The sequence below is a fragment of the Squalius cephalus genome (genome assembly GCF_949319135.1).
Source record: "Squalius cephalus genome assembly, chromosome: 22".
NCBI lineage: Eukaryota > Metazoa > Chordata > Actinopteri > Cypriniformes > Leuciscidae > Squalius > Squalius cephalus.
The window spans coordinates 31,626,979-31,654,923 of NC_137143.1; the positions used below are offsets into that span (position 1 = coordinate 31,626,979).

General features: G+C 39.1%; 1 protein-coding gene across 6 annotated transcripts in view; it reads left to right on the forward strand.

Moving 5' to 3' along the window:
- The first annotated feature begins 8,658 nt into the window (after positions 1–8,658).
- The window catches only part of tmem63bb (transmembrane protein 63Bb), a 53,505-nt gene continuing 34,218 nt past the window's right edge, over positions 8,659–27,945 (forward strand). For all 6 annotated transcript variants that reach the window (XM_079857801.1, XM_079857802.1, XM_079857803.1 and 3 more), the window contains exons 1-2: positions 8,659–8,990; positions 26,837–27,049. In XM_079857801.1, coding sequence (XP_079713927.1) covers positions 26,888–27,049 — 162 coding nt within the window. In that variant the 5' untranslated portion in view covers positions 8,659–8,990; positions 26,837–26,887. The remainder of the gene's footprint in view (positions 8,991–26,836; positions 27,050–27,945) is intronic.

The window sequence follows — 27,945 nt, forward strand, 5'->3', positions numbered from 1 at the left end:
TTTGAAATGTTTTTAATTGAAATATTCACAGCTTAAATATTCAACCATGTTGAATTTCAGCCCATAAAAATGCAAGCCCTAAAAATACAATGCATTAAAATGCAAGCATGGTTAATGCAATGCCTATTTTTTTTCAAGTAGTGCAATTCAACAGGCTTTTTGTTTCAAAAACATTTGACATTATTTTACTTCCATATTAGTAGTACAAATTAAACTATTTTAAAAATGAAATTATTTCATATAAATTAAATAAGTTTTAAGTTTTTTTTATATTGTAGGCCTATTTTGTTTCAGTTAACATTTATTTTATTAAGCTATTTTAATCAAGAGAAAAAAAATTAAGGATGGTTCACATAAAACTCATTTCTAAACTCATTAAAACTCATTAAAAGTCATTACTCACCCTCAACCTGTATGAGTCTCTTTGTTCTGTTGAACACGGAAGGAGATATTTTGAGGAAACGTTCCCTATTTGACACCCACGACTTCAAGACTTCTAGTTATTCTTGTCTAGCAACAGTCTCTTGACATCAACTCACAGGAAGAATGTGTGTATATGCCTTGCAAAGTTGCAGATACAAACGGGTAAATCATGTTTGTTTTTTTGTTGTTGTTTTTTTAGATTACTGGCTGATATTTGGGAAACTCCATTAGCCACTCTAAAGGTAAATAATAAAGGTTTTTGTGTGTATTCCGACTCAAGGACACGATGTAAGATCCACCAATCAGAGAGGTTCCCGTTCCCGAATCCCAATCGATTTTTTTGATTGGTTAAAGTTATGGAGAATGGCTATTCTCGTGGCTCCTCTGTGAATAATTTTTCTTTTTAACAATTAAAGTTCCTCTGGCTGTAGTCAATCATTGTATCCCTTAAAACTCATCTTTGATCACCAAAATGACAAATTTAAACGTTTTTTTTCCTTGAAATTTTTTAATGCCTTAAAATAGCTAGAATGAAACTCTACACACTTGACTAATTTAGTATGCGTGGTTCTATGAATATGCAAATGAGCCCCGCCTCCACTCACTCACAGCAGATCAGGGGCATGTTCAAGTTCAAAACGGTGCGCTACGGTTTCCGGGCTGAACGTCATGTTTCCTGGAAACGGCGTGCACCGGTGTGCAAAGGGGTTTGAGCAGAGCCATTCTCTGGTTTGAGATCTTTTTTCAGGCGGCAAGTGCAGTAACTGTAACATCGGGCATATTTTGTAGTATTAAAAACATATTTATACCGACTTCATCAGGCTCAGAAAATTCTTCACAAAGAACACAAAGAATGGCCTTCTCAGCTGCCATAGTTGCAACTCTTGCGTCATCAGAACAGTGTGTACTTTTCAGTTACTGCACTTGCCGCCCAGAACAAAAGAGAACATCCCAATCGAGTGAAGGGATTTGTGGAAACTGAAATGGAAGCACACATCTTACCTAATTCAGACTAAAACACATCTATTTAGCCTCACATACTGACTTTATTTGTAGTTCATACTGTTTTAATACCCTGTATTTTCTTTCTCATTTTTAGGAAAAGCACTTAACCATTGTTTATTATACCAAATGTCATACACTTGGAATGAAGCTAAAAATATAAACAGCTACATCATTATGTTGATATCCTATATTTTTACAATAAAACTTACACAAACATGTCTTCTAATATCCTCAGTTGTTGCCAACAACTGAGGATATTAGAAGACATGTTTGTGTAAGTTTTATTGTTGCGTATACCGAGCTGCATTGAACACATTTGTAAATTACTTTCCTTGAACCCATTGTGCGAGTTCACTTTAATACCGTGTGCTTAATGCTGCGTTCCAGGCAGGTTTTTGAGCACGTAAATCACGACTTCAAACCACGACTCACGACTTTGTAGCGTTCCAGGCAACCTGTAACCCGCGTTTTTCCAACCTTATACCCGTGAAAGTGCACTGGAACGGCAGTCAAACCCGTGACTTCCCACCCGTGAACTCGTACTAGATCGATGTACTCCCAGTTACGAGTTGGAAAAACACAGGTTACAGGTTCTTCTTCTTCTTCTGTTTATTTGGCGGTTGGCAAACAACGAATGGTGTGCATTACCGCCACCTTCTGAAAAGGAGTGTGGATCTGGACTACTTACTCTCTATAATAATAATAAAAAAAAATAAAAAAAATAAAAAAAAAATTATAAAGCAATTATATTCTCCTTAGTAGACCCGTTTCTCTTAGGAAAAGGAACAGATAGCTGTAGCATGTTTCTTCAGACTGTCTCTGTACCCTCTAATCCTTAAGGGTATATGTTCAGCTTCAAGACACCTAAGTAACTTCTGCCTCTTATACTGGTACTTATTACAGGATTCTATCACATGCTCTATAGTTTCTTGAGTATTGCAATCACTACACGTGCCATCAGCATGTTTTTTCATTAAAAACAAGGTACTGTTCAAACCTGTATGGCCTAGCCTCGTCCTAGAGATCACATCTTCTTCCTGAGTATTCCTATGTACGTTTCTGCACCCTCCCACATTCTTTTGAATATTGTAAAAGTGTCTACCAGTTGGTTCACTGTCCCACAACTTCTGCCACTTTCCTCTCAGTTTATCCTTAACAATACTCTTAATTTCAGCCTTACTGTATTTAATTTCCATATCAATACTAGATCGCTCTGTAGCTTTCTTAGCATACTGATCTGCCAACTCATTCCCTGTAACTCCGATGTGAGCTGGTACCCACAAAAGTGTGACACTGATTCCTGACTTCTGCAGATTGTTTATTAATTGAGCTATGTCTATTACAATATCCTGCCTTGTCTGAGACTGTAGGTTCTTAATACTACACAATGCTGAAGTTGAATCTGAGACTATAACTATATTTCTTGGCCTAAGCCTATTACTCTCGCTCCATACGAGAGCCAGAAAAATAGCAGTCAGCTCTGCTGTATAAACAGCTAAATTGTTATTTAGCCTTTTCATTACACCTATTTTTAGTTTTGGGATGACAAATGCTGCCTGTTGGATATCAGATGTTAAATACCCAAAGTTCGTCAGAGTTGTAGAAACTTGATGGCATGTCTGATTAAAACACGGGACAAATACCAGTCCTTTGCTCTCTTTTATTTTCAGTTCAAGATGATTAAGTCCTGGGCAATTCATATGGCATAAAGTTCATGGATTGCAGATTCACACGTTGTAAATAGACAGATGCCAACAGATGGACAGGATGGATTGGATGTACAAGATGGTTTTAAGTCACTACAAACGATACAATAAAGGAAATCAAACTCATAATTCATCAAACATAACATGTATATACTCAAACCAAACAATTGAAATAAATAAATTCAAACAATACAATTGGCAAAACAAACTTACTTAACACATCTTAAGGAAAGGACTCAAAGGACATGGTTGGGTCTCCATTCAAACACACACACCTCACCAATGCAAAAGAAACAAAGGAAGGAAGTGAGGCCTACTTATAGACCTTAACCAGGGGGTGTATGGGTAATGTAGTGTACTCAATTTAGTAGCGTAATCTACTTGGGATTGTGGGATATGTAGTACATATGTATATGGGAAAATAAAGAAAGAAATAAAATTAAAGAAAAAAGGCCAAATTCACAACAGCCGCCCCCAAATACAGTGATGTATTTGCTTTTACTCATCTATTTCAGGTAGTGGAATCAACTTAGCAACTGGACGTACATACGTTTTTCCATTAATAACAATCTCAGCTACTCTGACACGCCCATCCTGACTAGGTAGGAGACGTACTACCCTGCCAATGGGCCATGATGCTCTTGGAAGTTGAAAATCAACTACTAACACGACAGCAGAGTCATTTAGATTAGGCTGTTCTCGATTCCATTTTTGACGGAGCTGCTGACCTGGTAAATAATATCGGATAAAGGAGGTCCAAAACTGGTCAACGAGGACCTGGCTGTGGCGCCAAGATCTGCGGCCAAGGAGCTTAGTGTTGGCATAAATCACCTGAGGTAGAGAAGAATCTCGCCGCCCCATGAGGAGGAGATTTGGAGTGATGGGGTCAAGGTCTAAAATGTTTGAAGAGGCGTAACCAAGTGGCTTCGAGTTTAACACTCCTTCAACTTCTGTCAAAACGGTCCGTAGGACTTCCTCTGATACGGTTTGACTGCCAAGTACCACCCGCAAAGCTGTTTTAACTGAACGGACCTCTCTTTCCCATGACCCCCCAAAATGAGGGGCTTGTGGTGGATTAAACTTGAATTAAATCTGCTGATTTTCCAACTTGACTTGTAACTCAGGGGTAAGGTTCTGGAAAGCTTCTTTTAATTCTCTTGCAGCTCCACGGAAATTACTTCCTTGATCACAAAGAATCTCATATGGCTTACCTCTCCTGGATATAAAGCGGCGTAGGGCCATTAGAAAGCTGTCCACATATAAACTGCTCAACAAATCAAGATGCAGACATCGAGTGGTCTGGCACTTAAACAGAATGCCCCATCTCTTCTCCGTTCTACGGCCAATATTGACATGGAAGGGACCAAAACAGTCCATTCCTGTGGACCAAAAGGGAGGTTTAAACAACCGGAGCTTGGAGAGTGGAAGATCAGACATTTGAGGGATAGATGGTTTAGCTCTCCACTTCCTACATTGTAAACAAGACCACTGATGTTTTTTTACAGCTTGTCTCCCTCTAATTATCCAGTAATTGCGCCGAAGTTCTGAGAAAACTCTCTCTGGACCAGGGTGGAAAAGTTTCTCGTCGCAGTCCTTGATAATTAAATGGGATAATGGATGTTTGGGGTCGACGACGATTGGGTGAACCATTCCAGGTTCCATATCCTCTACACATCTGAGCTTACCACCCACTACAATAAGTCCTGTTTCTTCATTGAATTCAGGAGAAAGTGTAAGGAGACAACTCTGAGGTTCAATGGGCTTTCCTTCCTTTAAACACTGGTACTCAGAGGGAAAACTTTGTTGCTGGGCTTGTCTCAAAAGAAGGTTTTGAACTGAAGAGGCGTCACAGGGATCCTCCCTATGTCGTCGCAGTAACTCATTTGTTGCAAACTGTAGCTCTGACCATGATTTGAAACAGGAAGGATCTGGGAGTACAAAATCATCCAATTGTGTTAAGCCACAAAAGAATGGTTTGCGGAGCTCAGGATCAGGACTAGCAGATCTGGATACTGGATTTTTGGGCCATTCATGTGGAGGAAATTTCAGAAACATTGGACCTTGTCGCCATCTATGATCAGGTTTGGCTAGCTCAACAACAGTTTTACCTCTTGTAATGTCATCTGCTGGATTCTGTGCAGAAGGAATATACCTCCAAGAAGTAGGATCAGTGAGTTCCAGGATTTCAGTGACTCTGTTAGCTACAAAAACTTTGTAACGACAGGAGAAGGAGTGCAGCCAAGACAAGACCGTTGTCGAATTAGACCATAGGACAATATTTGTCAAAGGATGAGTCAATTCATTCTGCAGGAGTTTACAAAGCTGTGCACCTGTTAGAGCAGCGCAAAGTTCAAGGCGAGGGATGGATATTTGCCTTTTGGGGGCAACTCGAGATCTTGCCATGATGAAGGAAGTATGTACCACACCCTTGTCAGTTTCCATTCGCAAATAGGCTACTGACCCATATGCGCTCTCTGAAGCGTCGCAAAAAATATGCAACTCTCTGGATGTGATTTGGTTGGAAGGTAAAGTTAAATAACAACGAGGAAGCTGTATCAATGACAGGTCAGGGAGCTCAGTTTCCCAAGCCTTCCAGGCCTGTTGAATAGGATCTGGCATAAGGGGATCATCCCAGCCCCGGGACTTCATCCAGCATTGTTGTATGATGACTTTAGCTCGCGTTGTAAAGGGGGTTATGTAACCTAAGGGATCATACTGGCTGGCGAGGACTTTATATATATTGCGCAGGGTTGTGATTTTATACTCCACAGTTCGGGATCGATACCCTAATGAATCAGAGGGACAGTGCCAACTCAAACCCAGAGCTCCTTCTTTAGGATCCAAACGATCTTGATTGATCCACAGTTCAGCACTCTCAGACCTGGCTTCAGGAGGAAGATGTCTGACAACATCAGGCTGGTTACTTGCCCACTGTCTGATTTCAAATCCTCCACTCATCAGTAAAGAACGTGTTCGGTCTAGGAAGTTCTTAGCAGTTTGCACATTTGGGAAACTCTCTAAACAGTTGTCCACATAGAATGACTGAAGTACAGAATTCACTATATCTTCATATCCTTCTTGATGATCATGGACATGCCTTTGTAGAGCATATGTTGCGCAACATGGACTACATACTGTCCCAAAAGTCAAAACTTGCCATTCGTAGATGTCAGGTGGATTTGACCTCTGCATGTTGCGCCACAGGAAGCGTACAAGAGAACGGTCTTCTGGTAGTAGCCTTACTTGATGGAATCATTTGCTTGTCTTCTCTTTTTGATGCGTCTGTAAATATAATAGATCTATCCCCATATGTCTCCTGTAAATACCTTTCAACATAAGATTTATTAAATTCTTCTATTTTCTCCTTTGCCTCCAAGAGGCCAAAATCAACTGAAGGCACCTCAAGGATCCACAAAGGAACTGCAGGGTAGGAAACTGTAGGACACACAACTAGTTGATCTACCTCAACTTCACTCGCCTTTTCTTTAATGATCCATCCAAAACTTTTAATTTTTATGTTTCCTCTCTCTTGACAGTTTGTTAAAGAATTCAGTCCTATGTGACCCTCCTGATGCCCTTTAAGATTAGCCCAGTAGACCAGAGATAGCTGATCCCGTCTGAGATGCAAAGGCATTTCTCCCAATTCCACCTGTAAGGCTGCCACAGGAGTGGTCTTTATGACTCCACTACATAACCTCAATGCTTTAGTTTGAATAATGTCCAGCTTCTTCAATATTGTTTTATTAGCAGATCTATACACAATACACCCATAATCAAATATTGATTGTATTAAACCTATATATATATGGATTTCAAAGCAGGCCTACTTGCACCCCACTCTACACCACGCAGACATCGCATTACATTCAACACGGGTTACAGGTTGCCTGGAACGCGGCATTATATACATGTTGCTGCTGATTGGACTGCAGTTCTGACACACCCACCAAACAAGAGAAAACGTATCTCAAACCCCGTTGCACACATAGACAGTATATAAACTGGACACAGCGACCCCATTGGATTCAACGGAGGAAAGTGAAGTCAATTAGAAGCACTAACTTCCGGATGGCTGAGCGACTGCGCAGACTCAAACTGAGCTTGACGACGTAGATGTGACGTGAGCAACCCGTCTGTCTTCTAGTAGCTGTGCCAAGCGAAATCTGAATCATTCCCTTCCGAAACTTGCAGAGACGGAGAGTGTGAGTAGGAGGTGTCCATGAGATAAGAGCAGGAGAAACTTTTGCTAAGTATTCTGATTAATTACTTTGCCATTTTGCCTCCACGTCCCCCCGATTGCGCGCGAGCTTCTCCTCCTGTCCATACGGTAATTTCTCTACTGTGCGACAGAGAGTCGCGTGGTTATGACGCAATCGTTAGCCTATTTTTACAAAAACTGCTTCTACGGGGCCATAACGTAAGATACAAGGTAATGGAGCATTTTATACATTTTTGTGTTTCTTTAGAAATAAATAATGGACAAATGGAGTCTTAAAACGCCTCAGATGTAAAGTTATTCGCTGTCAAAGTGACGCCAAAATGAATGGAAGTCAATGGGATGCTAACAGCAGGTGATGGTCTGATAGCCAATGGCGGCGCCCGGGGAAGCTTCAACATAATATGAAACGCTGCCCCCCTGGTTGCACACCGGTGCACGCCGTTTCCAGGAAACATGACGTTCAACCCGGAAACCGTAGCAAAACGTTCTGCACCATTTTGAACTTGAACGTGCCCCTGAGATCCACTCGTTGGCAAACACATGTTGATCTGATTGGTTACATGGTAGTTTGTGACGTCAGAAAAAACACCAGCGATTTCACAAGTCTTATTTGGTTCACTGCAGTTTTAAGGAGAAAATATTTAGCAATGGTGTTGACTTATGAATTTCCACATAGTTTGTCTTAAAGCATATTAAAAACACCACATAGACATATAAAAAAACATTAAAAGCTTGATTTTCACCACAGGGGGACTTTAAACAATTCTTAGCAAGCCTACAAGTACTCTCTTCACCAGCAGGTGTCAGTGTGAGATCACATTTCTAAATGACACTTGCGATCAAGGGCCGTTGCATAAACATAGCCATATTATAAGATTTAGTATGACTCACTAGCAAGTCAAGGGTCAGTCGATCTTACTTTCAGTATCAAATTAGGCCAATCTACGTTTTTATGTAACTGACTTAAAAAAAGATATAAACAGAAAAGTCTGATGACTAACTTGTAGTAATAGCCTACTAGTCTTAGCGGTTTATGCAACCGGCCCCATGTGATTAGTTAGTCTCTCAACCTCTCACACCATGAGCTTAAAAGCGCAAATCTCTTTTCATTAACGAAGAGCCAACAGCTTTTCTAGATTTTATACATAACAAAGTGCCATAAAAATACAAGTCTTGAATCTTACATGAGTAAAACGTTTTGTTTGTGAGGAATCCGTTTTTTTTTTTTTAAATGACCCTTCAGCGAGCCCTACCGAGGACTTTTACGCTGAAAAGTAGCCAAGGAGGCCGCCATTTTGAAAACGGCCCCTCACACACTACGTCGCTTCACACAGCTGAATATATTAAGCCTCCAAATAACCGGTATTTATATTCGTGAAGCGTCCGTCCGTGCATCCTCATAAAGAAAACAAGCACGATCCGCACCTGTGTCAAAAAAACAAGTTAAGAGAAATTTAACCTCAGACAACAAGAAGTGCGCGTGTTTTTATTCTGATGAGGATATTATTGAACGCGCTTGTAGAGTTAATTTATTCCACAGTGGATTTGGAAAAGGATTTATTCTATTTGGGATCTTGTCATTGGAGCAAAGGAGTCAACAGAGACAACAGAGTCCTCAAATCCGTTCGGATTGACAGGTAACGGGAGACATTATTTCCATTGCGTTATTGTGAATCATGTGCGAATATTTGGCGCAGTGATTCTGATCGTCATTCATTCACACGCGCGACTTTGACGCGACGCGTTACATGACATTGTGTCTAGTGTTTTGTTACATTATGTGTCTTTTTATTTATCTACCGATTCGACAAAGCTGCACACAAAACAACTATATTGTGTAACGCACATTCCCCACCAGCCTTCGCTCATGCCGGACGACAATTTCTCTTTTGTTTTATAGCGTTTCTCTCTGTGTGTGAACAATATATTTAATTCCGTGAATCGGTCAGAAACGCCCTACTTTAACATGCGGGTTGATCATGATATTATTAAAAACATCAATGACTGCGTTTATGTATGGCTTATTTGATCACGTTCCATCATTAAACGTCGCTTAAGCATTTAAAACAGCTCTTTATATTTAGATAATGTAGGTTATTTCTATTTAATTCATCGTAATATATTGGGCGATTTATTTATACAGCATCAATAAAAGCAATGCAGTGAAAAATATGCAATAAGTGTTGGAAATGCTAATTAAATCATGTGAGTGAACATTAATAATACAAACAGATCTGGATATATAGGCTATGAGTATGAATATGAGCTGCAACACCTGCACCTGAAAATGTGAAATGAAATAGCCTATTCACAATTTTTAACTTAATTAATTGTTTCTTTAATACTTATTAACAGTGAAAGTAAAATCTGCATTTAATGTATATATATTAAAGTTACATTTTAACTGCATGTTTTTAACATGAACTTTATTAAATAAAAATAGAAAAACTATTAAATAAAGCTATTTACTTGTCATTATATTTGTCAACTAGTAAAGTCTTTATTATATATATACTTTTTTAGACACTTAATTGCACTCCTAATCGTCCATAGTTTGCTTCACAGTGCTATAGGCCTATATTAATTATTTATTTATGTATTTAGTTATTCCATTATTATTATTTTTTTAAAGTATATATATTTTTTTTAATTTTAACTGCATGTTTTTAACATGAACTTTATTAAAATACAAAAATAAATAAATAAAAATACAAAAATAAATAAATAAAAATACAAAAACAATGTTACATGTTTATTGTGATTTTATATTTGGCAAAGTGTTTATTATATTTACATTTTTATTTTTATATAACCTACTAAATTGCATTCATCTATAGTTTGTTTCACAGTGCTATACCCTATATTTATTAATTTGTACAATGTTTTTTTTTTTTTGGATGGATATGGTCTAGTTTAGAGGTTTGATGATTGTCATCTTTATTTCTGATGGTGCTGAATTTTATTTATTTATTTGTTTGTTTGTTTGTTTAATGTTCTGTGGACACACAGGGATCATTATTTTTCTATATCTGTATCTCCAGTGAGGGTTTCCCTTTTATTGTCATGGATTTGAGAAAGTTTGATCAAGTAATAATGTTTTGCTGTGAATCCAAGCAGGTGTTTTGTCACTGTCAGTAGTTGATATGAATAAGCCGTCCGTGTCTTGACTGTGTCCTTCCGTCTCTGCTGCATCTGAGACCGGCTTCACCTCAGGGTACTTGGCTTATCGGTTAAAACCTCAGCTGCTACTTGATACGTTTTGGGTTCAAATCCTAGACAGGATTGTTGAAAACTTGTTGAGTCTTGAATTGCCCACTGAAGTCTTGCACATTTGCTTCAGTCCCGCTTTGCAAACTTGATTTGTGGTTCCAAAAGATTTATTTAATTGCCTGAAAGAAATAGAGAAAAATAACTGACAGTTGACGTACAGTAGCGTGTAGAACGTGCTGGTTTACATCGACAGCCCTACTGACATGTTTTGGGGTGTTTGGATAATGTGATTACAGGGTTTAATTATCTCTCTCTCTCTCTCTCTCTCTCTCTCTCTCTCTCTCTCTCTCTCACACAGGTGTACGTTTAGACACAGGTTATGCAGGTGTCATGTTCAATCAGCTTCAGTTTTGTTCTACACAGCGTTAAGTTGAAGGCAGACTGTAAACGAGAGCTTGTGATCTGACTGGTCTGGTCAACTTTGTGAGATTGAACCCCTTTTTAAAAGAAGCTTTTGTCACTTCTTCTTGAGGCTCTCCATCTTTCTCTGACTCTGGTTTGAACATAAACATTGACATTTTCAGTGCATGTCTGTGTGAGGTAAGAGGACACAAGCTGTTGAAGCTCCACCCCCTGTGCCGGGAGCAGCAGCTCATTTGCATTTAAAGGGACAGACACAAAAAAAGGTGCGTTTTTGCTCACCCTCAAAAAGTGACAACTTTAACATGCTATATAAAAATATCTGTGGGGTATTTTGAGCTAAAACTTCACATACACACTCTGGGGACATCAAAGACTTATTTTACATCTTGTGAAAAGGGCATTATACCACCCCTTTAAAAACATTTTCCACTCGGAAGCACATTTGTGCCACAATTGGCAGCAAACTGGACTGCAATCTGTTTGTTTGAGCGATCCCAACATTGACTTAACTCTGGTGTTATTTTCTGGCATTATTTATCCAGTTCTGTGTTACACAAATTACATACTTGACATTTAAATAAAGTAATATTTATAATAATAATAATTAAAGCTGCAAGCAGCGATGAAAAGGGCCCTCGCACCCGTGCCACCGCCACCTGGCGGCTTTAGGAAAATGGCGGGCAGTATGTAAATATAGGAGGACTATGTCAAAGTCATTTGTATTTGCCACACTTCCTGCTACCAGCATGTTGCGCTATTACAATAACTGAATATTGTCATGTAGATGTGTTCAGGACAGGACTCTTATCAAACATGTGAAGTTTGGGGCAGATCGGACATTGTATGCCTGAGTTGCAACAGCTTCCTCTTTCATGGTGAAACATCAGAATTTGTCAGGCCGCCACAGACACACCCTTCAGCGAGGACTCAAGATCTTCACAATTTACCACCGCTAAGGCCTTAAGAGTAGACTGACCTTATATGATGTTGAGAGATTAATCTGATTTAATCTCTATAAGGAGTTAATCACAGTGTAAAAGGAGTCTTTTCCTGTTGTCTTCAGGCCAGGACTTTAATAAAACATGTGAGGTTTGTATTTGTATTTGCATTTGTATTTGCCACACTTCCTGCTACCAGCATGTTGCGCTATTACAATAACTGAATATTGTCATGTAGTGTGTTTAGGACAGGACTCTTATCAAACATGCGAAGTTTGGGGCAGATCGGACATTGTATGCCTGAGTTACAACAGCTTCCTCTTTCATGGTGAAACATCAGAATTTGTCAGGCCGCCACGGACACACCCTTCAGCGAAGACTCAAGATCTTCACAATTTAACGTCGCAAAGGCCTTAAGATTACACTCACCAAATTTGAAGAGGATCAGATCAAAACTGTAAGAGGAGTTCGTTAAAGTACAACATCTGGAAATGGCAAAAACTGTTCTAAATAGCTAACTTCTCTTTTATCCTCCATCATAAATAAGTTTGTCGTCTCAGAGTGTAAGACGAAACTTGTGCAATTATTTGCAATTGTCATTGTGCATCAGTGTTTTTATGGGATATCCCAAAATTTGCATTAAAATAGTTCACTGGTGGCCAGAAGGAAAGTTTGAATATCATGCAAAAAAAATGTATGCATATTTTTAGAATTATTGTGCATCATGGCGTTTCCATCCAGTGTGTTTTTATGGGATATCCCAAAATTTGCATAAACATAGTTGGATGGAAACATGGCATGTATTTCACTGGTGGCCAGAAGGAAAGTTTGAATATCATGCAAAACATTTTTTATGCATATTTTTATAATTATTGTGCATCATGGCGTTTCCATCTAGTGTGTTTTTTTTAATGGGATATCCCAAAATTTGCATAAAAATAGTTGGATGGAAACATGGCATGTGTTTCACTGGTGGCCAGAAGGAAGTTTGAATATGATTTAGTGATCAGTAGCGAGAGATTCACTCTGATGTGTCTAACGAGGAGCCGGAGGAAGAGTGTGTGTTGTGTTGAGCGTCTCGTCTCTCAGCATCTGCTCATAATAATAGTTGACCCTGTATCATTAATAACTTATCCAGCAGATCTGTGTTTACCTGCTTCTCAGAGGCTTATCCAAAGTAATACGATGAGTGCTACGTTAGATCAGCATGCACGTCATGTATCTGTGTGTCATCATGTTAGGTTGATCTGAGGGGTTTTAGTACAGGGTGTTCTGGGAGGTTACCCAAGCATTGGGTAACTGGGTCATGTTAAAGGAGTGCATCCCTGATATTATAGTCTGTAGATATGGCTCAGGATCTTATAAGGTGACCCGCAAATCACTTTAGACTTGGACATTTTGATTTGAGGCTTTGTGCGTGAATGTCCAAACGTTCTGGCAAGGACTAAACCCAAATATCATCAGAGTTCAGATATGTCACTATCCTCCTCTGGGTCGATGTTTTTGCTGCGTCTGAGATGGCAGAGGGTCTGTTCGCGTGAGATAAGTGTGTTCGGTCACATGATCGTGGCTGTCGTGGTGTGTGTGTGTCAGACGCAACAGCTGAAAGCTCACTGCTGTGTCATGCTGAATGCATGTTGTTTACGGCAGCGGTTCTCAACTGTGTGTCATGACCCAAAAACAGACGTCTGATCTGATAGAGGAAAACAGCGCTTAGTGCAAATAATTAATGAAATAAAAACACATGCAAATCATTCAACTTTGATATGCTGTGCAAAATGAAGCATGCGTCCCATTGATTTATTATTTTGGCTTTTGCTGTTGGTCATTTGCTTTATTTTGCATATATTACTACTCCTGTTTATGGTAAAACATGTTTGTTTCGGATGGAAATGGTGTCCATTTTAGTTATAAATGTTTTTTAGAATTAGTCAATTGATGTTGTTTTTACTTTTTAGACTACTTTGATCCAAAGTGACTTTGATTGCATTTAAGTTTTGCATTTTATCAGTTCATGCATGATAGGAATCAAACCCATGACCTTGACATTGCTAAGTGAATGCTCTCCGGTTTGAGCTACTGAAAAGCCAAGATATAATCGACTCATTACCATATACATTAAAGGGGTCATGACATGAGAAATCAAATTTGCCTTGATCTTTTGACATATAAGAGGTCTTTGTACCATTAAAACATCCTTTAAGCTTTATAGCTTAACATTCAGAACTGGCTGTCCTGTAGATCAAACTGTAGAGCGTTGGTGCTTGCAACGCCAAGGTCATGGGTTCGATTCCCAGGGAAAGCAAGTACTATAAGAATGTAAATGTGTACCTTGAAATGCAATGCAAGTCGCTTTGTATTTTTACCGAGCACCGTTACACCCCTAGTTTCTACGCCATGCTATACCTCTAGAGCTTCTCTTCAATTCAGTCTGGCCTTGTGTGTAAGACAGCACTGACTTCATGTCAGAAATATAGAGATCAGCAGATCTGGATGAGGAACTGCAAGCCCCTCCTCAGGGTATTCCTCTCACTTCACACTTCTAGACGGTCCGCTGAGGTCACGGCCATCAAGACCGATATTCAACTTGATGTCTGTCCACACGCCTCAGATAAATGACCAGCCGTGAACCGCTTCGGGATATCGATAATCCAATAAAATGCAGACGCTATCAAGTTTTGGCGGGTCGTTGAGAAAATGTTTCCTGCTTGCAGAAAGAAGACATACTTTAATGCACTGAGAGAATTAAAACGTTTAAAGTTCAAACTCGATTACTTCAATGCATCAGCACTAGAGCCAAGAGATGTTTTAGATTTCATACCGGGCATGTGATGCTGTGATAACTCGATTGAACGTGTTTTTAACAAACGCAGTTGTGCAGGACATTTACTGAACAGATCAAATTATCTCTATATTGAACACAACAATCTGGCTCTGTAAGTAAAATCCTTTTTTTTTTTTTTTTTTCATAGATACATTTATTTTTAGCAATAATGCATTAACCTTTCCTGTAGGGATGCATGATTCATTTAAAGAAAACCAAACTCGTGATATGGCTTAGTGTGATTATCTAATTGCGAAGGCTGCGATTGAATTAAATAAAAAGCCTATATGCGCTGCATGTTTCAGATTGAAGCGCATCACGGTGTTCATTTACACGTGATCGGTGAAGTTTGCGGTGTCTCAGAGCGGCTCGGGTCACAGTAAGTAAACGCTGCTCCTGCATCTGGGAATGAAACATGCCAACAAGATCCAAGACCAAATACTCACTGTGAAAAATAAATCCATAGGATTAACAGAAAAAGAACTGGCAGCTTATTATCCGGACATTATGCACTAATTTTGCTGACATTTCTGTTAACCATAAAACACAATACGCAATAAAGTTCAAATTTCAAAATACAGGTAAAACAACTGTAAAAAAATATATACGGAAAATTCCGTCACATTAATATACTAGATTGTGCCCTATTTTTACAGATTTTTAAGTGCTGTCTTAAACTGGTAGCCAAGGTAAACCACCTTTGGTAGCCCGAGTGTAGCCCGAGTAGAGTTTTGTCTCACTCTATGGCTGTGAAATACTTTTAATAACATAAAAACATGAATAAGATCACTTACAGCTTACATCTTCAACATTTCTCACATTATCACAGTTTATTCGCTATAGTTTAGAAAATGGTAATAATAATGACAAAAACTCAGAGTTATCAAATCAGTTGATATTTCACTGGTTTTGTCCGTCCTTCTGTTAGACTGTCTCACAGATGAATTCTGTTCAATATCTAAACTACACAATTAGATAATACCAGTTTAGCTCAACCAATCACCAAGCAATGCTTCATTTTGTTCAGTCTGTGTGTAAAAAGAGCATTAGCAATTAAAGAAAAAACACTTCAGTAGAACATGATCAGGTCATTTTTGGTCCCAAATTTGCATAAATTGTTACTGGTAGTCACTGTATGAAGAATTTTTGTGTATAATATATCATAGTTTACTTTTATTTTGCTATACTCACTTACATAAATGAACTATAGTGTCCTGCACACACTAGTAAACAAATATATCTGGTGTTCATGACATGACACTCAGAACTTCTGTACATTTTCTGTACAAGATTTTTTGGTCGAATGTGTTTGTCACTCACTCTCCACACTATCTGAACTGTGGTCGAACACAACTATATTAAACCGGTCTGATATCTGTGTGAATGTAGCCGCTGTCTCTCATGAGTGAGTTTGGTTGGATGATTATTTTGGTTATTTTATGAGACTTTGGCACAAATATAACCAGCAGCGAGCCGTCCAGAGTCTTATTAACTCAGTGATGTTCAATCATACATGGTCTCATGGGCTTTTAATGAACTGAAGGAACATCATCTCAGTTTGATGAAGCCACTGGTACTGATGGCTCTTTAATTATCTCATCGGTCTGGACTGTGTTTCTCAAAAGCAGAAGACTGGCACTGATGAATCTTCATGATCTACTGAGGCTTATGGTGTGTTTGAGAAACACAGCCTGATTTCTCATTTTGTTCCTGGTCTTCAATTCCTTCTGTGGAAATCTGTGCATTCCTCTTTCTTTTTGATTGTCTTCTCAATCTCCACACACACACACACACACACACACACACACACACACACACACACACACACACACACACACACACACACACACACACACAGACTCTTTTGTCCAGTTGATGTTTTCCCCGAATGACCTCAAAGGGAGTTTTTCCCTTTCATTTAGCAGATGCTCATGAACAACTTATGAAATAGGAAACATGTGGATGTTAATGGTTATTTTTCTATGTTCTTTTGTTATAGTTTAATACGGTTAATGTAATTGTATTGTACATATTTAGACCACAGATGCTGCTGCTAACTTTCTCATTAAATTATTTATTTTCCTCCTCCTCCTTTTCCTTTCCGTTTCTTTTGTCTTTTCCCTTTTCCTTCTTCTTCTTCTCCTCCTCTTTCCCTTGTAATTGTATTTCCCTCTTCATGGACATGGTCAGGAATTGAACTTCGATTGAATTTGTGCTCATAAGATGGACCAAAAACTTTTAGTGTTAGTGTTCAGTTATTCACAACCCTGATTGAACTTCATAGATGTTGAGAGCAATATTAATAATATATGACATAAAACACGATTAAAATGTAACCTGATCTTAAAATGTATTATTAATTTGTTATACTCCACATTTATCACTCTTTTTTTTTTTTTAACCAAGAAAACCTTTGAAACTCCTTTTTCCTTCCCCTTTTTTATGTGTGAACTGGGGATGCAGGAAAATTCAATGCATTATTGATTTTAACAGTCAATTTTAATTACCACAATAAAACCCCATCATGCATTAGTTTCTGACCTAATTTCAGTGGTAAAAATCTGGACACAGACTCTCATTTCACCCCATTTTACTTATTTTTTCCACCTTCTCTCTGTTTCCCCTTGTTTTTGATGCTAAAGTAAAACATCTTTTTGCTTTTTTACAACTGTAAGTAGGTTAGTTGGTTCAGCGTAAATAAATAAACGTACAAAGAGTATGAATAAAGAAATGCAGCCAGACTCGGACTCTTCCTTAAGGGAACGGCTTTATATTTAATGGCTTTCTCTTACACACTCAAGTCAGACCCTGTGAAATCAAAGCAGACCCTCAGGTGTGTTTCTGATCAGACTTCTAAAGCCCTATTCGGATGGGATTAACTTTACAAGGGTAGATGGAGTAATGTCATTTTACCACAGGACGTCTGTAATATTAATGGCCAATTCTCACGGGATACGATATCTCAGTAAAACTAGCAGAAGTCGATTTACACACCGCCGTCACTCCTGTCGTCATGTGTGTATTACGTTACTTTCTGATATCACGTATGCAAACACATATAACCTATATATATATATAAAAAAGTTATGTCTGGTCGAACGATGTATTAATTAAGTTCAGATTGGATTGTGTTGGTAATAGGCACTTATCTAACGCTAAAAGATGTTTCGAACCTCTAACAAGTGCTGTCGATCTTCTCTCTGATCTGAATGGTGTGTGTTAAACGCTTGAGTTTTGCCACAGACTCGTCCCAGCGTCTAGAACACAACTGATGCTTTTTCAAGCGTCTCCATACTTGAAAAACCTACATATTTACAGCGGGTCTATTCGCACAGGATTAGTATCACCTGAGGTCATTTTTCCGGACCTTTTTACTGAAGGTAGAAGTCGCCGTAATATTTACTGACATTAGCCCTATTCAGACTGGACTAGTTTAACATGGAGTTAAAATTAGGGATAATTGGGGTAATGGGATAATTACCAAAAAACATGGGATAATTACCAGAGCTTCTCTGTGATTTTAGTCCCGTCCGAATGTGCATCTCAGTGATCATCACGGACAATGTCAGTAAAGATTACGGCGATGCATAAATCGAGTTACTCTCCCACTTCTTCTAGTTTTACTGAGATATCTTATCCCGTGCGAATTGGCCATTATCATCACAGACGTCCTGTGGTAAAATTACAGTACCCCACCTCTCCATGTTAAACTAGTCCCGTCCGGATAGGGCTTTAGACTGTTACCAAAAGCATCATCTTGTCAGGTTATTAACAGGATAAAGACACGCCGATCTCATGATTCCCTGTGAAGGCCTGATCTGGTTTAACCTGGAAACAAACGCTTTCAGTTCACAGCCCGTTTTCAGCATTCTGTGCTTTTCTGGTGGTTTTCTCCAGAGGAATCGTCATCGTTGACTCATCCAATCCCTTCTGACTCTCTTTTCTCCAGCTGAACACAACAGGAGAAAATCTGAAGATGGTTTGAAGCTTTTAAGGAGCTTGAAACACTTCATTCCCATTGTCATAGCCGGAAAAGGCCTCCTTTTGTGCTCTGAGGAAGAATGAAAGTGTTTATTTTTGAGTGAACTATTATTGTCAATCAACTTTGATCCAAACCAGCCAGCTCAGAGGTGAATCGATGTATTACAGCAACCGAACAAGCTGATCGAGTGAGTCTAGCCTCCAAACATCCCTCTTCCGGTTGCCATGGTAACAGTGGTAACATCTCTCATTGGTTGATCTTGCTCTTACACTTTTAATTAAACCATTTTTTTAAAGAAAAGAAAAAAAAATGATGGAGTTAAGAGCAAGATTATTTTTTATCAGAATTAAATGGTTTTACATTTGGTTCTGTTAGCGGTTCTAATACAAGATAACACAACTTTATATTCAGATAGAGATCTCTTTATTGAATGCAACATCAAACACTCTGTGAGACCAGTGTATTGTGATTCAGTTATTTGTAATTGAATTAGTCTAATGACTTGCTGAATCATTTGGTGATGATGTTAATGAATTAACATCTGACTCACTGATCATTATTAATTTCAGTCACATCTTCTCGACCTGAGAATTGTTGCTCTAATTAATTACTGACTGATTTATGAAACCACGACGTGTTGTTAAAGATACACATTTAAGACCCTCACAGTACACCTGTCTTGATATGTTATCAATACCTAAATATCCATTTTGATTTTAAATTCTGTTCAATCATGTTGAACTGCGTTACTTTGCATATGGATTATGAATTGTGATTTTTTTCATCATTTATTATGCTTTGGATGAATTAATGTACAGGAAATGATTGCACTGTCATCCAGATTGAGATAAGCGTTAGTTTCAGTCACAGTTTTGTTTAGATTGATGAATGGAGGATATTAATAATCACTTGTCTTACTGTAATGATCCTTTTCGTTTTTCCTGGAGCATCTCAGGACATTATTGGACCGCTTTGACTCTGTTTCTTCTTTAGCGGTGCTAAATCATTAGATTTTAATTTTGCTTTGCCTCTCATGCAGTACTTTCTCTCTCTCTGTCATTATTTTGTGGGATTCTGAGTGAAAGCACCTGCTTCTTCATCTCTGCGTGCTCTACATGATGCGGTCTTCATAATCCTGCATCAGGGATGCACCAAATATGATTTTTCATGGCTGAATCCAATATTTTTTTTTTTATTACCGTTTTATTTTACTATGTCCTTATTACACACACTGTAACTGTAATTTGCATCTACATTTTTCAATTGGCCCAAGCGAAATTCTGTAAATTATTAAATTATATTTACAAAATTTCACTTGGGCCAATTGAAAAATTTAGATGTGACCAGTCAATAGAAAATTTTTAGTTGGGGAGGTTAGAATTTTTTTTACAGTGCATGTTATACTGTAGTAATAACTATAAATTATGCATAATTATGTGCAACTAACCCTATAGTAAGTACATTTAGTTAATTATTAATGCATAGTACTTAAATGCATAATTACACTGTAACACAGAAACCTTAAATACAGTGTAACTTTTTTTTTTACAAGAAAATGGGCAGATTCCGATATATACCGGTTGCCTAATAATAATAATAATAATAATAATAATAATTATTATTATTATTATTTAATTTTTTTTAAAGTAAATTTGTTTATTTGCTCTGTGACAGTTCAAATCTGCCTTAAACAAAAAATATCTGTAGCCATTTGAAATATGACTGGAATCACTTAAAAAAAAAAAAAAAAACATTAAAGTGCAACATGTGCAACACAAGTCTGTCATATGTCATTAATGAAAACATTATAATTGTGTGTTTGAGATATGGCTTTTAATGGTGAGACTTTTGTTTTTGTAATCAGGCTCTTTAAAAAATTATATAAAAATTTGGATTTAGATTTATTGACCAATATATCGGTTATCGGCTTTATCGATATCGGTTATCGGCTATATATAAATATAAGGAGCTATCGGTTTCATCCAAAATGTTCATATCGGTGCATCCTTAATCGCAGCCGTGACCGGCTGTGCCTGTACGGTATTTTCTCTCCTGTCGCATCTCTGCTCTCCTCTCTGTGTCCATCTTCAGCGTGTCCCGTCTCTGGCCTGTGTTGACGTCTTGCTTACAGACTTAGCAATATTTCCACACAAATGACATTTTGGGAAATGATTGCAATGCAGTTTGTGTGTAAGTCCAGGACCGAGATTGAACAAAAGAAAACAAAAAACGCCCAGACATCAATCAGATTCTGATTAATGGCTGGTCGACTGGTGCGTCTCTAATAATGCGGTTGCATGTGTTTATGATGCTGTCTATGATGCTGTCTATGTAGGCAACACACTGTGTGTGTGTTGAGGCCAGTGTAGCAGAACAATCTACCGCAGTGCGCTTCAGCCCGACCTCACCTTCTTATCCCCTCTCTCTCTCTCTCTCTCTCTCTCTCTCTCTCTCTCTCTCTCTCTCTCTCTCTCTCTCTCTCTCTCTCTCTCTCTCTCTCTCTCTCTCTCTCTCTCTCTCTCTCTCTCTCTCTCTCTCTCTCTCTCTCTCTCTCTCTCTCTCTCTCTCTCTCTGTGTGTGTGTGCTAAGTCTGAATCTCAGCTGGCCGCTTTAGCCCATTATCCGGTCGTGTGCTGCGTGTTTCGGACAGATCCAGGGGTTGATATTGTGTCTTCAGCCCTGATTCTGGTGCCGATCGTGTCGTGTTTCACACACAGAAGAGCCACAGAACTGAAGACAGGGGTTTTCAGGATTAGTGCTCATGTATTATCTGTGTTTCTCCTCTAAAACTGCTTCTGTGATGTGCTGAAGGGTCAGTTTAAAGGGTTAGTTCACCTAAACATGATAATTCTGTCAGTAATTGCTCACCCTCATGTTGGTCCAACCCCGTAAGACTTTCGCTTCGTTCGTAATTAAGATATTTTTGATTAAATCTGAGAGCTCTCACTCCTCCATAGGTTTCTGTGTTATTGAAACTTGCCATCCCAGAAAGTTAGTAAAGACAATGTTTAAATGTGGCTCAACCAGTGGCGGCTGGTGATAATTATTTTTGGGGGGGGGATAATGCTGGGGGGGGGGGGATAATGCTGGGGGGGGGGGGGGGATAATGCTGGGGGGGGGGGGGGGGGTCAAAATACAAAGCAGAAACAAAAAAGCAATTTTGATCTATTTTTATTTACATTTCAGACCGACAAAGTAGTAACAAAAAGCATGTTTCCTACTTGAACATAATGTTGCTCTCCTTTATATACAGACCCTTTCCAAAAATTTGAATATCATGGAAAAGTTAAATTATTTTAGGAATTCAACTTAAAATGTGAAACTAATTTTATAAAAAAAGGCTGATTGCTTGCAAAGTGAGATATTTTAAGCCTTGATTTGTTATAATTTTGATGATTATGGCTTACAGCTTATGGAACCCACGAAATAAAATTTTTTGAAAATTAGAATATTACATGAAATCACACTGCAGTAGTTACACAGTAATCCCATGGTCATTGAACCAAGTTTTGGTTATTTTGGCAGTGTGGGCAGGTGAAAATCCTGCTGGAAAATCATCTTCATCTTCATAAAGCTTTTCTGCTGCATGAAGTGCTCTAAATGTCCTGGTAGACGGCTACGTTGACTCTGGACTTCCAGGACATTCTGCACTTCATGCTTCCTTCAGCAGAAAAGCTTTATGAATTGCATGGCATCTACTTTGTATTCTTTATAAAGCAATGTTCTATGCATTTGTCCCTGTCAAATAAATATTAAATAAATAAAACTCATGCTAACTTAGTGTTTAGCTAACTTAGTGAAGATTATTAGTACCAGACAAAAAGACGACGTCTAACGTTATATGTAAATAAACTGCACATTGAAACATATGTTTGCGATGTCTGCCATCATATTCCTGTCTCTCTTCAACGTCTCGTAAGTTAGCATGTGTTTGTTGTAACGTGGCTGTTGTACTGCGATGCCCACCGTGTCAGAGTTCATCTGCTGTCAGTCAATCCTGCATCACCATGGCGCACACACTTACCATGCTTCGTCCTCTGTCACTTGCCTGCTGCTGGATGTGTAAATCTGGTTGTTCTGGTCCGAGATCCTTAATCTTTTTTTTCTTCAAGCGAAAGTCTTGAGAAAGGGTTTTTTTGTAAATAAATAACAGAATTTCGATTAACTGCTGTCTGCTGCCATTGCGTAATAAAAAATGATCAGCCTAGTAGCAAGCAAGGTTATTTCCCACCGCGTAGTACAGTTGAATGACAGGTGACGAGAACCAATCAGATTGGATAAAATAACATGTATCCAATTATGATTGGCCAGGGACGCAACGACTTGCGCCCCGAGGAGGATCTTTAAGAAACCAATTAGAGACCAGCTTCAGGTCACATGCTGCCCGAGAATTTGTGTACTCACATAAACACCCATGTGTCCGGCGTCCCTCGCCCATGAAACGTATTGAAAAACATAGTAAATAGTTAATCGATTAAAGACAGTTTTTATTAAATTCTGAGGCTCTTACTACCAGCCGGCACATGAGTAAACTATTATTTTTTTTTTTTTATTTCATTTTAATATAATGTTTTTACACATGTTAATTTCTGAAATGTTGATGGGGGCGGCGCCCCAGCGCCCCCTATGGACAAGCCGCCACTGGGCTCAACCTTAAGTTTATCAAGCGACGAGAATACTTTGTGCGCAAAAACAAACAAAAATAACGACTTTGTTCAACTATTAATTTTCTCTGAGTGAGTTCACGTAGTGTAATGGCGCAGCGTAACGTCAAAACGTAGGCTCACTATTGGCCAGCATCACACACATGACCAGCGTCGGCCAATAGTGAGCCTCCGTTCTGACGTACAACCCAGAAGCGCTGCCCTGTTACACTACGTCAACTCACTCACACAGAAGAAAATGAATAGTTGAACAAAGTCGTTATTTTGGGGGTTTTGCGCACAAAAAGTATTAGGTCAGAAATATCTTAATTTGTGTTCCGAAGATGAACGAAAGTTTTACGGGGTTGAAACAACATGAGAGTAATTACTGACAGAATTTTCATTTTTGGGTGAACTAACCCTTTAAATTCAGCTTCGCCCCTTTGGCTCCATATTCTCGTCATAATGCCACAAGTCCACTTTGCAGCACACTTAAAGTAATAGTTCACCCATAATTAGTGAATGTCGTAATTTACTTAATTTTTTTTTTAATGTACTTCCAAACCCACAATGACTTAAGCACATTAGGCACAAAAGGGGAGTTTTGACGAGTCTCCAGGCCAGAACTGTTCCAACAAAATGTTCTCTCCTAGTGCAGTTTAAAAATGATGAAATCCATCTATTACAACAAATGATCAACCCAAGTTTAAATGAGCAGATAGTACTGAGGCAAGCCTGTGAAATTACATATCAGTTTCATATTTTGAATGAAAAATGAAGGCTTTTGCCCTCTGGGAGACGATCTAGAATTTAATATAGCCGGAGATCATGTTTGATTTGCCGATTGCTGCAATTGTTTGAGCAGTGGGTGTGTTGTCGTTCATCAATCTCAGTTAGTGATATTGCATTGCATTGAATACAAGGGGTCGAACCTACAACCTCGGATCACTAGCATTTGGACAACCCTCTCCTTTCAGTCAGAAAGCTCCCACACACCCCACACAAACGTCTGTCACCGGTACGCCACGAACACTCGACTCCCCTGTGCTTACACGAGTCAGTTTTAGATGTAGCTGAGATGATTGTCCTGTTGTAGTGCTGTGGATCTGTGTGGGCTGTAGAGATTTCCCATGGTTCCTGCCAAGGTGTTTGTCAGTGCGTGAGAGCAGGTGACGCTGGGAACGCTGGGATGAGTGTGTGAGCACTGGGATGAGTGTGTGAGCGCTGGGTCGCTGGGATAAGTGTGTGAGTGCTGGGATGAGTGTGTGAGCGCTGGGATGAGTGTGTGAGAGCAGGGAGCACTGGGATGAGTGTGTGAGAGCAGGTGATGCTGGGAGCGCTGGGATGAGTGTGTGAGCACTGGGATGAGTGTGTGAGCGCTGGGTCGCTGGGATAAGTGTGTGAGTGCTGGGATGAGTGTGTGAGCGCTGGGATGAGTGTGTGAGAGCAGGGAGCACTGGGATGAGTGTGTGAGAGCAGGTGATGCTGGGAGCGCTGGGATGAGTGTGTGAGAGCAGGGAGCACTGGGATGAGTGTGTGAGTGCTGGGAACGCTGGGATGAGTGTGTGAGCACTGGGATGAGTGTGTGAGAGCAGATGATGCTGGGAACGCTGGGATGAGTGTGTGAGCACTGGGATGAGTGTGTGAGAGCAGATGATGCTGGGAACGCTGGGATGAGTGTGTGAGCACTGGGATGAGTGTGTTAGAGCAGGGAGCACTGGGAGCACTGGGATGAGTGTGTGAGTGCTGGAAACGCTGGGATGAGTGTGTGAGCACTGGGATGAGTGTGTGAGAGCAGGTGATGCTGGGAGTGCTGGGATGAGTGTGGGAGTGCTGGGATGAGTGTGTGAGCGCTGGGATGAGTGTGTGAGTGCTGGGAACACTGGGATGAGTGTGTGAGCACTGGGATGAGTGTGTGAGCGCTGGGTCACTGGGATGAGTGTGTGAGAGCAGGTGATGCTGGGAGTGCTGGGAGTGCTGGGATGAGTGTGTGAGGGCTGGGATGAGTGTGTGAGCGCTGGGATGAGTGTGTGAGTGCTGGGAATGCTGGGATGAGTGTGTGAGCACTGGGATGAGTGTGTGAGCGCTGGGTCGCTGGGATGAGTGTGTGAGCGCTGGGATGAGTGTGTGAGCGCTGGGTCGCTGGGATGAGTGTGTGAGCGCTGGGATGAGTGTGTGAGCGCTGGGAGCGCTGGGGTGAGTGTGTGAGCACTGGGTCTCTGGGATGAGTGTGTGAGATCAGGTGATGCTGAGAGTGCTGGGATGAGTGTGTGAGAGCAGGTGATGCTGGGAGCGCTGGGATGAGTGTGTGAGCACTGGGATGAGTGTGTGAGAGCAGGTGATGCTGGGAGCGCTGGGATGAGTGTGAGTGCTGGGATGAGTGTGTGAGATCAGGTAGTGCTGGGATGAGTGTGAGCGCTGGGAGTGCTGGGATGAGTGTGAGCGCTGGGATGAGTGTGTGAGATCAGGTGATGCTGGGAGTTCTGGGATGAGTGTGAGCGCTGGGATGAGTGTGTGAGAGCAGGGGAGTGCTGGGATGAGTGTGTGAGAGCAGGGGAGCGCTGGGATGCTGGGATGAGTGGGATGATTCAGACAGAGGAGAGCAGTTGGATGCTCTTCAAACGGGTGTCTAGTGTTCCATTACGTCAGATCACTATTATATAATCTCCAGTATGAGGCTTTAATATCCGCTTGCTGTCTCAGTGCTGATGGGAGGACGATGATGACGGTAGACTTACTGTAAATACAGAGGAAAATGTTGGAGAAAGAAACCGTTTTATTGTCATTTGTACACGGTTCTCAGTTTTTGCACAATAATGATAATAAAAAATAAATTAAAAAAATGATATATATATATATATATATATATATATATATATATATATATATATATATATATATATATATATATATATATATATATACACTACTACTACTACTACTAATTATTATTATAAAAAAAAAATATATATATATATATATATATATATATATATATACACTACTACTACTACTACTACTAATTATTATTATAAAAAAAAAATATATATATATATATATATATATATATATATACACTACTACTACTACTACTACTAATTATTATTATAAAAAAAAAATATATATATATATATATATATATATATATATATATATATATATATATTATAATAATAATTAGTAGTAGTAGTCAAACAATATTGTTTTTTTTCTTTCTTCTTTTTGGCCAATACCGATGTTTTAGAGAGCAGAGGGGCTAATATATATATACAGTATACACTGTATACATATGCATGTATGTGTGTGTGTATATACATACACACACAGAGAGATATAAATATATAAATAATATAAATATATAATTTTTTATGGATGAGTCTTTTTGCTGCTAACTCTAAATGTTTGGTCTTTGTGTAGTTATAATGAGTGTAAATTGATCTTGTCTGGCTTTTCTTGTCCTCAGGTTCTTCATCAGGATGTTGCAGTGATTGTAGTGAAACATCTGATCGTGACGATGGGGATTTTTGAGAACCTGGCCTGTACGGGTCAGACCAACTGTTACAACAACTCTTCCAAAGACTTCTGCTTCTCGGCCCGGATCCGCAGCACTGTTCTGCAGGGGCTTCCCTTCGGAGGCGTTCCCACGGTCCTCGCGCTCGACTTTATGTGCTTCCTGGTGAGTGACTGCCGTAACCTAAAATGTATGTAACCTTGATGTCTCTGAGCTCTGCCTGTAGAATAAGACAAGAATATTTTAATATTAGCTGCAAAATACCTAAACCAAATTAGTGAATTAAAAGGTTTAAACATCATTAAACATTAAATGAATAGTGGAATCTCAGTATATTATCCACTAATGGTGTTTTTCGAGTTGATTTTTGGATGAATCGCACAAACCTGTGAAGAGAATTTCCCAGTAGGGCTTGCGACAGTCGAGTAGTCGATTACTTTAAACACTAGTCAACACTTTCAGAAGACACTGAGTATTCAAACGCTCAATAACCATAACGACAGGCTTGTTCTTATCGCAATCCAGCGAGCCATGACTACAAAGAGAGTATGTGGTAGGAGGACGATAAAAGCTTGAATTTTGTCCTATTTTATTATAAACTATTTTGAACTGGTTGAGTAAAGATCTAAATGATGTGAGGACAGATCCATTGTTTTTACAGTTGAAGACTTGTGAAATGTAATATGAAGAGGCTCATTTTGTATAAGAACCCTTGGCTAACTATTAAAATGAATTTTATTAATATATATTTATGCACGTATTGATTGACATCAAAGTTAAGGTCCATTATTTTAATGTTTTTACGGTACGTGTAAGAGACACAGTTGTTGCATTCATTGGGCTGTCGGTTAATAAACACTTATTGACATTAACTTTTTTTCTTTTGAAATGGTAACATAAACCGTATTGTTTTGATAAGTAACCGATTAGAAGAAATCAGTAGTAGTGCAACCCCTATTTATCATATTTTACTCCAAAAAAAATCAAAAGATAGCAATAAAAATATATTTTGCCTTTAGAAAATAAAGCCTTTTTTAAGGATCTTTAAGATATTTAGCATT